The 14,471-nt window shown below is 39.4% G+C and overlaps 1 protein-coding gene and 2 long non-coding RNA genes across 3 annotated transcripts; 1 reads left to right on the forward strand and 2 right to left on the reverse strand.

Annotated features, from left to right (window-relative positions):
- Positions 4,669-5,419, reverse strand: LOC109724410. Its single transcript, XM_020253230.1, has 2 exons — positions 4,962-5,419; positions 4,669-4,898 (listed from the first exon to the last, which is right to left on the reverse strand). Exons 1-2 carry the CDS (start codon positions 5,262-5,264, stop codon positions 4,860-4,862), a joined length of 342 nt encoding a protein of 113 aa, XP_020108819.1. The 5' UTR covers positions 5,265-5,419; the 3' UTR covers positions 4,669-4,859.
- On the reverse strand, positions 10,204-10,833 carry LOC109724411. The gene is made up of 3 exons (XR_002219925.1): positions 10,745-10,833; positions 10,597-10,650; positions 10,204-10,522 (listed from the first exon to the last, which is right to left on the reverse strand). It is a non-coding gene; the product is annotated as an uncharacterized LOC109724411 (long non-coding RNA).
- LOC109724412 lies at positions 10,909-12,819 on the forward strand. Its single transcript, XR_002219926.1, has 3 exons — positions 10,909-10,968; positions 11,059-11,408; positions 12,660-12,819. It is a non-coding gene; the product is annotated as an uncharacterized LOC109724412 (long non-coding RNA).

A 14,471-nucleotide genomic window follows, 5' to 3' on the forward strand; every position in this document is an offset into this window, starting at 1 on the left:
TAAAGGCGAAAATCCAATCGTCAACTTGAATAGGTTCCTGATCCGTAGCTTTCGAGGCATCTACCCGACGCCCTCAGCCGAGAATATGTGCTAATATGTTGGGCGAATCCTCTCCGTTCGACTTTGCTATCTTCCGTATCTTCCTGTTCAGGGCGCAGTATGCCTCGCAATTTTCGGCTTTTGTTGATCCATCTCTAGGCCTGGGAATTCGCCCTTCTCGGCTCTCGTACACACGACTGAGGCCGAGAGTGCCTGTTTGCAATTTGTGAAATGGCACGTGCGGAAAGTTAATGGACGGCAATGGAAAACCTAAGAATCAGCCTGAACTCTTCTTGTGCGTTTCATCTTTGCTTTCTTTGAGATTTCTAACTCTCGCGTGTGTGCCATCGACGCAAGTGACTCTGCGCTTCGTGAGATGAATGTTTTAAGGAATCGTCGTCTTCTCGTAGCAGGGTGAAAGGCTTTCCTAGATGTGATGTAGCTTCAGTCATGCGTCATCAATCCTCATAGTCCCAGCGTAAGCCCCCAACAGGTCTGGCCCTACGAACTGAATAATTCAAATGTAGCAAATCAGACACAAAAGCATGAACTAGAAGAAATTGAAAACTTTTGACAAACAGGAAAAAAAGGCTCTTTAGAATTTCTTCCCGCTTGTCTCGCACTTTTCTGGAGTGTGTCTCGGTCTTTTCGTTTCTGGAATGTCCTAATTACACCTTTACCGGCACACCCACGGTTGATACCTTTCGAAAAAGCATAAGAAGGCTACACAACACACACACCCACACACCATCATCTCTCTCTCTCATCTCTCTCTCTCTCTCTCTCTCATCTCTCTCTTCTCTCTCTCCTCTCTTCTCTTTACCTTACTACTATATATGAGTTTTCGGCCTGGCGAACTAACCGATAGCACGAATGACTTAGTACTACCGAGTTTTCCGACCGTTAGATTTGACCCCTTTGACCTATTTTCAGCCTGTTAATTAATTTACTATTCAAATAAATAACTCTTCACCCACCATAAGAGCACATCACTAGATCGTACATTTTTTCATCCAAAGGCCAAAAACCTAATAGCACCAATAGCTTGGTGCTATTGATAGTATTCCAGCCTAGTTCTATATGTAATTGTATTTAGTCTAAATTAAATTCGTTTATTCTCTCAAATAGATAAAATTATGTTTGGTTTTTATTTCGAGGATAGTCGGAATTAATGAAAATATACAATTTACAAAATAATTAATATAATATAATATAGTAATAGTAGTATATAGTAGTAATACTAATAAGAATTCAGCTACTACCCTTTTAGGAGGACGGATGCTTTCGTCTTTCTAAGTCATTTTAGATGATAGGAATTTCAAATTGATGATCATAAGTCATTTTAGATGATAAAAATTTCAAATCGATGATCAGAATTGTTAAATTGATCTAGAGTATTTAAAGTGTTTACAAACTAAATTTCATAAATTTTAAAAATTATTTACGTAGTGATTAAAGAATCATAAAATCGATAGATTTGGACAGCATATATTTGTTTAGCAGTGTAGAACAATCCAAACAGCTTGAATTTTTGATAAAATTTTTTTTATACTATTCAGATAATATTTGATAACTCCGATCATGATTGTAAAAGCCTAACTTCTATTTTTACAAGGTTATTTGTTTTTGACTGTTTATTTTTCAACTCTTCAATGAATTTGATAACGAACTGTTAAATTTATAAAATTTAGTTTCTAGACGTTATAAATCCTTTAGATCAACTTTAACGTTCTAATCATCAATTCAGAATCCCTATCATCTAAATTGGCTTAGGAGGACGAAGGCCTCCGTCATCCTAAAAGGTAGTAGCTGAACTCTACTAATAATACTTAATATATAGTGGTAATACTAATAATATTTGTCATTCTCCGGGTTAGGTTGGAACCTAGGCTCACCAACAGATCTGCCATATACACAGAAAGCCCCATGCACATGAAGTATCTAAAATAATTATAAATAATCCAAAAGCTACAACTAGCCGTTCAAAGCTGAAAAGTAAAACTAATACATAAATGAAAACATATTGTACACACATCAACTTCCAAAATAGTATGTAAATCAACCACCACAACAACTAAAAAATAAAGTACAACTAGTGAAGGCCCGCGCTTCGCTGCGGGAGATTTACGCATTTTTTAAAATATTTTCAACAAATTAATATATTTCTATATTTATGTTGCTATCATTTATTTTTAAAAATTTTAAATTTAAATTTTTTAATTTTCAAATCTAATCTTAAATTTTAAACTTTAACAAATTAAAGAGCTAAAAAAAATTAAAAAAATTATTTAAATAGAGAGTAATAAAAAATAATTTGAAAATTGAAGAGAGCAGAGAGAGGAAAAAAAACAAAAAGAGCACTGTCCGCGCCGCCCCACGCCGCGCCGCGCCCCACCCAGAGCTCCAGCGTGTCCGCGCCGCGCCGCACCCCACCCCGCGCTCCAGCGTGTCCGCGCCACATCGCGGGCCGCCCCACGCTGCTGTNGCATTTTTTTATTCCATAAATTAAAAGAAAACAATTAAAGAAAGAGACAAAAATACAAAAAATTTAGAAAAAAGGTTAATTTTACATTAAAAAAAATAAAATAGAAGTTTGCCTCCAACGGTTAATATATAATATATATGAGTTTTATTTATAAATTATATATATATATATATATACTGATAGTATACTGTATATATATATTAACGATACATTTTTTTTATAAAATATTATTTATTTGTTATATATATACAAATGTATATATATACTATATATATAATATAAACTACATATATCAGTTAGTATTATATTATAGTAAGCGACGGCGCGTGCCTCCGCGCGCGCCGCGCCCGGAGCCCGCGCCTCGCCTCCCGCTGCTGAACGCTCCGCCGCGCGCTCGCGCTGTGGAGAGGGGAGATAGGTGCCCGGTGTCCCGCGCCGTCGCCCCGCCGCCGTGCTCCAGCCCGCGCCGTCGCCCACCTCTCCGCCACGTGCCGCGACCCGCGCCCGTGGCGAACCACCCACATTGGGTGTTACCTGCGCGGGAGGCCCCGTGCCGGCTCGCGCCCGCCCCTCCACGCCGACCGGCGCCCGGTCAGGCGGCTCCGCCTCGCTCCGCTTCGCCCGTGCACGCCGCCTGCGCCAGCCGCGTGCCCACGCGGCGCAGCCGCATGCCCTACGTCGGTCCCAAAGGCCTGCGCCTCGGCCCTCGGCTCACGCCCACGGCACGCTCCGGCCTCGCCGCGCCAGCGCCCGCTCGTTCAAGCCCGGCGCCTCGAGAGCAGGGGTGAGAGTTGACGATCTATAAAGGAGTAGGGGGGGGGGGGAAACAACGGAGAGAGACCGAGTAGAAGGGAAAAGAAAGGGGTGGCTGTCATGAGAGAGAGACTAAGTTGCAGAGAGGGAGAAGACGAGAGCAGAGAGGGGGGTGAAACGAGAGAAAGATCAGGACCGCGCGCGAGAGAGTGGTGGAAACAGAAAGGGGAAATGGACGAGAGGGGTGAAGAAGAGAGAGAGAGAGAGAGAGGTGTGAAGAGAGAGGGCCAGCTGGCAGTGGAGGAAAAGAGAGAGAAGCTCGGTGGGAGAAGAGGGAGGGAGGGAGGCTCGGATGAATGAAACAAATGTAGAGGCGCCACGTAGGATCGGACAGAGTCCCAAATAGTAGATTGTATAGATAAGCTGGCCTTGTCAGTCCTAGTATGTACAATAGACTACTACCAAAATCTGGCCTCTATAGAGTGCTCTGCTAACATGATCCACAGAGATAGGAAAGCTATTAGCTCGCGGCCCGCTTACCTCGATCAAACGCTACAACAGGAACAAAGGGCTCTACAACAAAAGATCAACAACAGAGGGTGTGAAAAGTATTAAAACGAGTAGTTCTCAGTGGGTAATATCACCGACGACGATGATCTACCAATTAGGTCTATTAGAGACATAAAGTAAAGATTTACTGTACAATAGGATGTAAATAAAAGGAGTTTTTAGTCAACTAGTCTCCTCCAAAACTTCTATTCTAAAAATAGGCCTATGAAACTTTTATTTGCAAAAATAGGCTCAAAACTGCCACGTGGGCAGTGAGCTGGCGGGAGACGATAAAAGCGGTGAACCATTTACCGCTTTCAAGTGAAAGCGGTAAATGAAACACCGTTTTCATAAGGTTTTAAAAATCCCATGACGGCGGTGAACCATTCACCGCCTTCATATAGTTCACGTAATTCGATGTCACCTGGATAAAACTTATGAAGGCGGTGAATGGTTCATCGCATATAAAAGCGGTGAATCATTCATTCACCGCTTTTATATGCGGTGAACCATTCACCACCTTTATATGCGATAAATGGTTCACCGTATTTAACTGCACCCACTGCCAGACAGCAGGTACTTTGCAAAATTCCCACATTATACAAAATAGTAATGTTTTCAAGCATTTCAGTTACAGCAATAAATACATAAAATCATCTATAAAATGAGTTATACCAATATCAACACACTTTAGTATAAATAAATTTAGATAATACTATAAAAAGTCAATGTAGAAAGATCTGAAATATCAAATATACATAAGAATCCCAAAAATGATAAAAAAAAATCAAGTCCCCTCCATCCCCTTCCTATGCTGTCGCCCTCGTCCCCTGCCACGTCCACGTCCGCATCCACGACCGCGTCCTCGACTCTGTCCTCGAATATGCATGTCACGCTCTATCTCAGGCTGCACGGGCTCAATGACATGCATATGATCAATATGCTCAATGGCGATGCCCTCAACAATCGGCTCCGTCCCTTGCTCAACAGTTGATGGTAGTATCTCTTCCTGCGTCTCAATATGACCATGTCGTCATCGCCTATGTCGATATACAACATCATCGCGACGAACCTGCAATGTAGATGGAACGTCAGAAGGATGGATAGACGTGAATGGAATATCAAAATAGAATACCTCTGACGTAGATGGAATATCAAATGGTCGGATGGATGCCGACGGGATATCAAACTGCACTTCCGATGTCGAAGGGACATCAGATAGATGAGTTAGGACCGATGTCGATGGAAAATCATACGTAGGCATTGAGGTGGAGGGAATATCACTGAAATCATACACAGGTGTGGAGGTGGAGGGAAAATCACTGTAATCACCAAAAGTCGGAGAAGAAATATCCGGATGCCCTGTCACGGGTAATGTTGGAAGGCTCTCTAACACACTCTCGAGGTCCCACTTCACATGTGCTAGAGCATCCATCATTCTATATGGCTCGATCTGGAGGATTGTCCATCAAATGACCAATACTGCTAACAGCATGCCGCATAGTATCCATTTGTATAAAAATACATGATTATATATAATGAATATCCTTATATTAAAATAAACTATAAAATAAAATTATCTTACTAATCTTCGCTTGACATGCCCACACGGCAGGAAAGTAAGTGGAGGCCGCTGTACAGGATGAGAAATCCACCTCCTTGTGATCCCCCAATACCACTGCATGTATGCAGAGGTGGCTCGTATCGGATCTTGATCGATGGAAGGACTCTGCTCCACAATATGCTCTAGACGATCTGCCCAATGCTGAATATATAGAGCATGAAACGCTGCCCAGTCCTCGCCTGATCTACCCTGCGAGGTGATCCTCTGTATAGCTTCTACGGGCTCTGGTATATGCTACAGCAATCCAAACTGACGCAGAATTTTATCAGGTAGATGTAGCTCCACAATATGATAGCATATCGAGCAAGTTCTCGAACGCCAGACTGCAGAGCCCTCAAGATAAAATGCAGGAAGACCGTCAAAACATCCTCCGTGTAGGACATCCATGTAACCTGTACAAGTGTATTAAAAAAAATGAATGTAAACTTTTAGAATGTATGTGCATGTATTTAATTCATGAAATCTATACATACTTGTGACTCTCTCTGTTGATCTAGCTCATCGCAGTAAAACTCAATGTCAGTCGCCCTGACATTTCCACGAAATCGCAATCCTGTGTTCCACTTGCAGGAGTGATTAGTAGTATATTTTATTATTCTATAATACATCAATACAATATCAAATTTTATTATTTTATTATATTATATTTAAACACACAGCATGCCGACAATCCAATGGACAATCATGGAGATCCGGTGGAGCTTCAACTCGATCGGGATGTCCAATGTGTATATGGTCCCATGCCCATATCTAAGAACAAAAAAAAGTTAATTATAAAATTAGCAAAACAAACTAAGTTATGATCGCGATAACTAGTGAAATAGTGATTTGATCTGTAGTAGTGTACCAAAGGCACAACATTCGGCCTTTCCCTTCATAGAGGCATTCCCTAATGCTTGATAGAGATGGGCATGCGTCCCAAGCTAGGCCTCCGCAAAAGTCAAAATCCTCAAGTAGCGGTAGCCACTTGAGGTGAACTCGATATCCGGTGGGGTTAGGAAATAAACTGCATCCAATTTGAATTAAAATGTATGCTCGTGAAGATGCTGCAACCACGACCGACAGAGCATCCAAAGGAACATGCCGAAAATGCTGAAACAACCACTCCAAGGGGATCTGGCCGGCGACGACATCATCTAGCTGTATCCTAAGAAAGATCTCACATGTGTGCAACAAATCAAATGAAGCATGTCCCGTAACAGGCTCCCCGGAGACTCGTAGTCCAGCTGTAACTGCCACGTCACGTAGCGTAACTGTCATCTCTCCATGTCGACGTAGGTGGAATGTCTGCGTCTCGCGCCTCTATCGCTCTATCAACGCCCCTAACAGAGCCTGATCAAGCTGTACTCGTCTGAGGCGGGAGACGTAGAAAAATCTCGCATGTCGTAAGTGCTCTATCACTCCCGGATGATCTATAAACTTTGCACCTTCATCTGGATGATCAACATATTCATTATTTACAATTGGATCATCAATCTCAGTATATATGATATCTACGAGAACCCCCAGTCCGCCATCATAATCCGCATCACAGTGATGACCTTCCGCCACAATATTCTCATTTAACACCAAATTCGAAGATTCATGTTCAACACCCTCCTGATCAGTAGCGTAACCGTCTTCAACTACTTCTTGTTGTACTTCCACTCGATTTTCTATACCGTCATTCTCGGTTCCCAATGGATACGAGCCAAAGTGAGGCACATCATGAGAGGTATGAAATCTGCAATTATTTCATAATTTATCACTTTCTAACTAAATAAAACGGTGAATGATTAAATTAATTGATGCGTATTCTAACCCTTCTTCACATGAGATGCCTTGCTCTCTATCGAGTGGGGCATGCGAACTAGAAGTTGTGGCATTATGAATAGTATGCGGGAGGGGAGGAAGACCACCAACAACTATATTCGAAAATTTGCACTCCCTACAATTGATGGGAGAAGGCAATCTAAACACTTGTTATATTAAAATAATTATACAAAATTCATATTTTGCAATACTAACCTAGGTGCATTTGCTCCTCCAAAATCAGCACGAAAAGGTTCTCTTTCGGGGTTAGGGGATAATACATCCACATTAAAGTCACTATTTAACATTCTAGAATAATATCCTTGAGATAAAACCATCTGTTTTTCAACGAAAATTATCAAACACAGAGGGTTCCCCGACAATGCCATCGCACCACACAAGGAGTCATCGTCTGTAACTTCAACCACATAGAATTGATTCGTCCCGGTCGAATATCAGACTTTGATAATTAGACGATACTCATCTCTTGGGATATCGGTCAATCTATATATTTTTCTCTCGAATTCTGTAAATGTAATATCCACTGGAATACCACTTAATTTCTTACGACCGCCAACGTACTGTGGATTACTATCTTGCACAAATATTTCTCCATTCCAATGAACAACAATAGCCACATTACTACGCGTCATCCTAACTTGAACAAAATATAAAATTTGTAAACAAACATAATTAATCATACCAATATTTGACCAATTTATAATATCAATTTGCAAATGTGTGTTCACTACACCGAAAAATAATAAATTATAATATTGTAATAAAATTATGGTATAAATTCTTATCAATTTTCAGTATAAATTTATCAATTTGTATTTACTACATTCATTTTCAAATTTCATCATACAATGATGCAAATAGGGTTTAAAATGTGACCTAAAGTGTGCATGCTACAAAATATAGACAAAATACAACAAGTTATATTGAGAGAACACAATAATTTACAAACAATCAACTCTACTTCAAAAACAACTACAATTTTTTCAAAAATCTCACCACTAACCTAATGGGGTTTAAAATGTGACCTAAAGTGTGCATGCCACAAAATATAGACAAAATAATATAGACAAAATACAACAAGTTATATTGAGAGAACACAATAATTTACAAACAATCAACTCTACTTCAAAAACAACTACAATTTTTTCAAAAATCTCACCACTAACCTAATGGAACAATGTGGATGCAATGCCGAGGTGAGAGGGCACGACAGCAGCAGCATAGGTCGGTGCCGGCGCCGGCGGCAGCGACGGCGGCGTCGGACTCGTCGGGTTCGGTCGGAGTGAGGGAGACAGCGAGGGAGACAGAGAGCAGCGAGGGAGACAGAGAGGAGCTCGGGCGGGGCGAGTGAGAGAGAAAGGAAAAGGGTTCGAGCGAGGCGTAGGTTTTTCTGATTAAAGGCGGTGAACCGTTCATAGCATATAAAAGCGCTAAACGGTTTACCGCATTTAAAGACTGTGAATGGTTCACCGCCTTTAAATGCGGTGAATAGTTGGCTGTCTTTAAGAAGGCGGTAAACCATTTACCGCATTCTCAATTTTACACCGCCTGCTGCCTAGGCCCACAAATGCGGTGAATGGTTCACCGCATACGTGAATGCGGTGAACCATCCATCGCATATAAACCTTGTGCGCCCCCCCAACTAATCTGGCCTATTTGAGGACTACTTTTGCAATAAACTTTAAAGGATGCCTATTTTTATAAATAAAATTTTCAGTAAGATTATTTATAAAAAAAATTCTAAATAAAAGCTGGAAAGAAACTCTACAGCTGTTATGTCTCTATATTACAGATGTCAAGACAAAACTGGTGGATGCATATCTATAAATCAACTAGCTATTGGATACTCACAATATAACCTAATCCCTCTGACCAACTCGAAAGTCCGGTCAAACCTGCTCCTTCCTACTGCCATAATACCACTCGTGGGTGGCCCGTTAAATTGTAAGTCGCTGTAGGGACACTACAACAAAATTAGGTTATAGGGACACATGTTTGGGACACTTTTGAGTAAGTGTCCCATTTATGCTAAAACTTAAAAAAACATCGACTAATGCCTAAATATAAAGCCCAATCCAACCAAAAATAAAAGATTACTTTACTCAACCCACCACACCCAGTCCATTTGGCCCGATTACAAACAGAAAAGAAAAAAAAAAAGAAAAATCAATTACCATCTTTTCTTCTCTCTTCACTCAATCCACTGAAATTCTAAATGAAGAGCCTTTTCTGTCGTCCTCCTCCGCCACCGCAGCCAACGAGATAGAGTTTCGGTGGTTGCTAAATGCTTAAATAAGTATTGGTAAATTAGCAGCACTTTTTTAGGTTATAGCGACACTCTTTAACTGTCACTATATACCTAGCGACCCCACATATAGCAACACTTTTTAAAAGTGTCGGTAATTTTAGCTAGCAGCACTTTTTTGACATGTACCTACATTTAAAAGTGTCGCTATAGACTGTTTTTGTTGTAGTGGGATCTCTTGCCACACCTGTAGGTGGACTATCTACAAATCAAGGCTGCTGCAACATCAATGCAATACCGCCAAACTCCAGAGTGGCACTCGAGGAGAGCAACCCCACCGAGTATAGAAGCATACTCTTTGTCGAGCTTAATACGGCTCATGCAGCCTATAGTGAATTCGAATGATCAACCAGGCCAAAAGTACTACAATTAATCCGCATGCCCCTGATATAATTCAGAGTGTAACCCAAAGATCCGAACTCACTGTATCACCATATGGCAAAAATCAATACTAGCTAGTCTACCAACTGCTACACTAACTGTCTCAGCCCCTCAACACAAGCACGTAAAATCATTCTATATTATCTCGAATCATCGCTACCCACTAACCTGGGTGAAAAACATGTAAGAATAGATGCTCAACTACAAACAAAAATGATGAAAAAAGGGACTACATAGTATAGGTCTATATGCACATGAGCTAATTTTAGATGCCATAGTTCACTTTTCTACATGCTGATAATCATAATCCAATTAACAGCCAGAAATGTACAACATATACTATGGCATTACACATGCTAACATGAGAAATTTTAGATTTACAATGCCCACAAATGAAGCATGTAGAAAACTAGACATAGGGAGCATTTCATTATTTCGGTAGACATTGGCCGACCTCAAGAGCTAAACCAACTACGGCAAGGAATCCACTAGCTCCAGGTCTCTCCTCTCTGCCCAGAACCAACAGGGACTCCAAATAATCCAGAACAACTCAGCTCAAAACCTGCTGGAATATCTGAAGTCCGAAATTCACTAAAAAAGCAATACGGCTAACGACTCTAGATTTTGATCACATTTAACTCAAGCTACCTGGCAATCCAGCTGTAGGTAGCTCCAAATTGACAAGATCCACCAAAAGCTCAGCTAGAAGAATGAGACGAATGAAACTAATGAAAATCCAATAATTTTTTAAATTTCAGCTCAATGATCCAAAAACTTTAATTAATCTCCAACCAACCTCAATTCTAGTTGGTACAAGTGACCCACAAATTCTCCCCTTTCAGCAAAGCCACGAACAAGACCCACAACAACAACTGAAAGCTCCAAATCAACTTAATTTTGCAACCTCCACGGCTATTGCCACTATTGTTTCTAGTTCGACTGCTGCTGCTACCTGCAGGTGAAGAAGAAAGGAAAGGAGGAGAAGAGAAGTAGGTCTCAAGTACTTGGAATTTCGGAAAGGTAAAATGGGTGAACTAGAAATGCTATTTATAGGTGAAGAATAGGGCAAAATGAGCCCTTGTATAAAAAGAGATTACATGTTCCATGCAGAAATCTTAGGTTTCGGAGGCCAGGAACGTCATTTGGGAATCAGAAAGGCCTAAATCAGCGCCTAAATCAGCTCGAATCATAAACTTGCGCCTGTATCCAAAAAAGCCCACTTTACACATGTTAGCACTGTGCGATACACTCGACGAAGTTCACCAACTCATTCCGGGCAAATACAATAACTTCTCGGCGAAACTTCAGTTTGAGCAGTTTTCGTCTCTCCGAGTTTGTTTTTGTGTCTAGTTCGCGCTAAAATAGCTCTTGCTCAGCTCGACACTCTACATATATATCTGCAACGAGTCGACCCGCTAGCACCAATAACTAGTTGAGCCCAAACCACCGGCCCAAAATACGTAAGCCCAGTTATTATTATTAACGTGTAGGCCTCATATATTCTAATCAAAATTATTTTCTCATCCAATGTGGGGCTATCGGGGCATTACAAAATGCCTCTATATATTCGACAAAATGCCAAAGAGAAGGCATGTGTCGTTTTGTTTCTAAATTTTGATCTAATTCAATTGTAGATTGTAAAATTAGTTTTGTACATGTGATAAACCCTCTATTGGAATATTGAAATCCTCGTTATTATTTAAAATTCCGTTTATTCCTCTGAATAGTTTAATTATTGAAACTCCCTTATTCTTTGATTGCAAATTGAGTTTTATCGAGTTTAATATATTTTTTTAAAACCCTTCTGTGCTCCATCTCAACCTATCAGCATGTATTTGTCGTGAATCATGTCAACCTGTGTGAGCCTATTCAAAATCTAAAATTTTGTATGAGCTTCCTTCCATATATGTATTTATATATTCTCTTTGTAAGTTTTTTTTTTTGTTAGTAGCTTATAGAGAATCGCATGTCTCTATTTTAGGTTTCAACGATTGAATTTCTATGCATTTTCAACTAAATAATTTCTTATCTTTGAACTTGCGTTAATGTAAGAGACCGGACACCTGTTAGTTTTTCGCTAAATAATTTAGGAAAATACTTTAGTTGTATGAAAATTTTATTTTGTAGATTTTAAAATTAAAGGTTAAGCATAGTATTAAATATATTTGTAAATTAAGCTTCAATTGTGATTGACAAGTACTTTTAGCAAAAATTTTTTTTTAAAATTTGATAATTTGTTCTGTAAATTTGTGGCTGGATAAATTTTGAATTATGATATCTCTTGATATTCTGCTATGTAATGTTAGCCATGTCGACATGTATTTTATCATAGAAGCTAGTTTCGTCTCTATATTGTGCCTTCGAGTGCCTGCGCATATCCGCGCCTCTGTTCTATATGCGCCTTCGAGTACCTCTGTTTTGTACATGCACCTTCGGGTGCCTCTGTTCTGTTTATACTTTCGGGTCCCTCTGGATCTCGCCAACGGATCACACAATATAGTTAGTTGCCGGAGACTTATATTTATTTCGTTTATTTGCTGAAAAAGAAACACTTTGTAAATTTATAGTTTCAATTTGATCTGAATTTTAAGTTTTGATAATTCTTGTTTTATGAAATTTTACAAATTAAAAATCAGTCGCTTAAATTAATTTTTGTATTTATTTATTTCTATGCTTAATCTAACTAATGTGGTGTATGGTTGCTTACCCAGGTACCAAGACTGATTTGCTGGGCGGGGTTGAGACAGTGAACGTTAGACAGTTAATGTTTGATTTTAGTCCTTTTTGTTTCTATATCTAGTATTTTCGGATGTGAATATTTGGACTATGTAGATGATCATTTGTTATCTACTTTTGTTTCGTTATTTCTCCGCACCCACTTTTGTTACTTATGGTGTTCTATGGATTGAATTTCTCTTGTGTTTCGTAGTAAGCTTTAGTTTTATAAATGTTAGAATTTAATTTGATTCTAGACAAAATTTCATTGTTAGTCTCATCTTCTTTTGACCTTTAGATTTAATAGAAACTTTTGTGATCATCTTTTTGCATGTTATCTGTCTGATTCTGTAGTCTTGTATATTCATTAATTTAGTAAATATGCAGCGTCTATTGTGCCTCGGGTTTGGGGCGTGACAGTGTCGACAAGCTATCTCCAATGCACCCGTACCCAACTAATAGCACGGAAACACTACACTACTAATACTAATAATAATGATAATGATAATAATAATAATAATAATAGTAGGATATTTATGTAGATATTATGATATTTATAATAGTAAGAAGATTAATAATACTTATAAGATATTTTAATATATTTATATAACCATCCTTTTATATTACTTTAATTATCTTTAATAAGTAAAGATTAAACATAGACCGACCGTCCCTAGAGCAAGTGGCAAAGGGTTTGGTGGTTGGTACCCGAGGCCTAAGTTCGAATCCTAGTTGATTCACATTTTCAGCTAAGTTTATTTCTAAATGAAATAAACGGTAGCGTGCTACCTATCTCTCAAAAAAAAGATTAAACATAGAATAGTCCTATTTCTCTAAAAATGTATAATAGTTATTTTTGGATTGTTCTGGAATTACCTATAATAATCTAATTTCACCGGAATAACTAGTATGACCATTTTTACAGTGTTTGGCAGAATAGCGGGATAATTTTTAGTTGTCACCGGTTTATTCCAAAACCAAACATAGCCAAAAGAACTTGGAACAAATTTGTTCAACTATTATTATTTTTTATTTTAATATTTTTTTACTAAAATTGCATTATGTAATATAAATTATATTAAATGTGAAAAATATTTAATAGTATTTTATAACATTAATATTAAAACTAATATTTTTATTAATAAAATTAATATATTATGGCCAATTTGCATAAAAAATCCACTAATTTTGCGCTTTTGCAAAAGTGGGCCACCTTTTTGATTTTACAGATTCGGATCGAATTTTCAGCAAACTAACCAAAATACCCTTGTATCTTTTTCTCTCTCCTCTTTTTTTTTTTTTTTTTTTCCTCTTGTTCTTTTTTTCTTTCTCTTCCCAGAGAGCGGCGGAGGCGGAGGCGGAGGCGGAGGCGGTCTGCTTCGGTTTTGTCCGGCGCATCCTTACCCTCGCCTGCGTACCCCCGCCTTCCTCGCCTTCGACCTCGCCGAGGCCGCGCTGCGATTTTTTTTTTCCCTCTCCGACTCTCCTCCAACGCCTTCGACGACGCCTATCTCACCCTCTCGCCTTTCTCGCCCTTTCCCTCACCTTCCTCCTTCGCCTCCTCCGCCGTCTCCAATGACGACGCCTCTCCGCCGACATTGGCGCCGCGGAGGTCGATACGGCGCTGCAACCTCGAAGTGGGGGGTCTTTAGCGGCGTCGTCGCCGGCACTGTGGCCGTTGGCGAAGAGGCGTGACAAAAAAAATTGTAGAAAAAGGAAGAAGAAAAAAATAAAGACAAACAATTATATAAGAAGGAAGGAAAATATGAAATTGCACTGTTAAATAAGATTACACTGTTTTAAAACAA

This window comes from Ananas comosus, linkage group 18 (assembly GCF_001540865.1).
Source record: "Ananas comosus cultivar F153 linkage group 18, ASM154086v1, whole genome shotgun sequence".
Lineage (NCBI taxonomy): Eukaryota > Viridiplantae > Streptophyta > Magnoliopsida > Poales > Bromeliaceae > Ananas > Ananas comosus.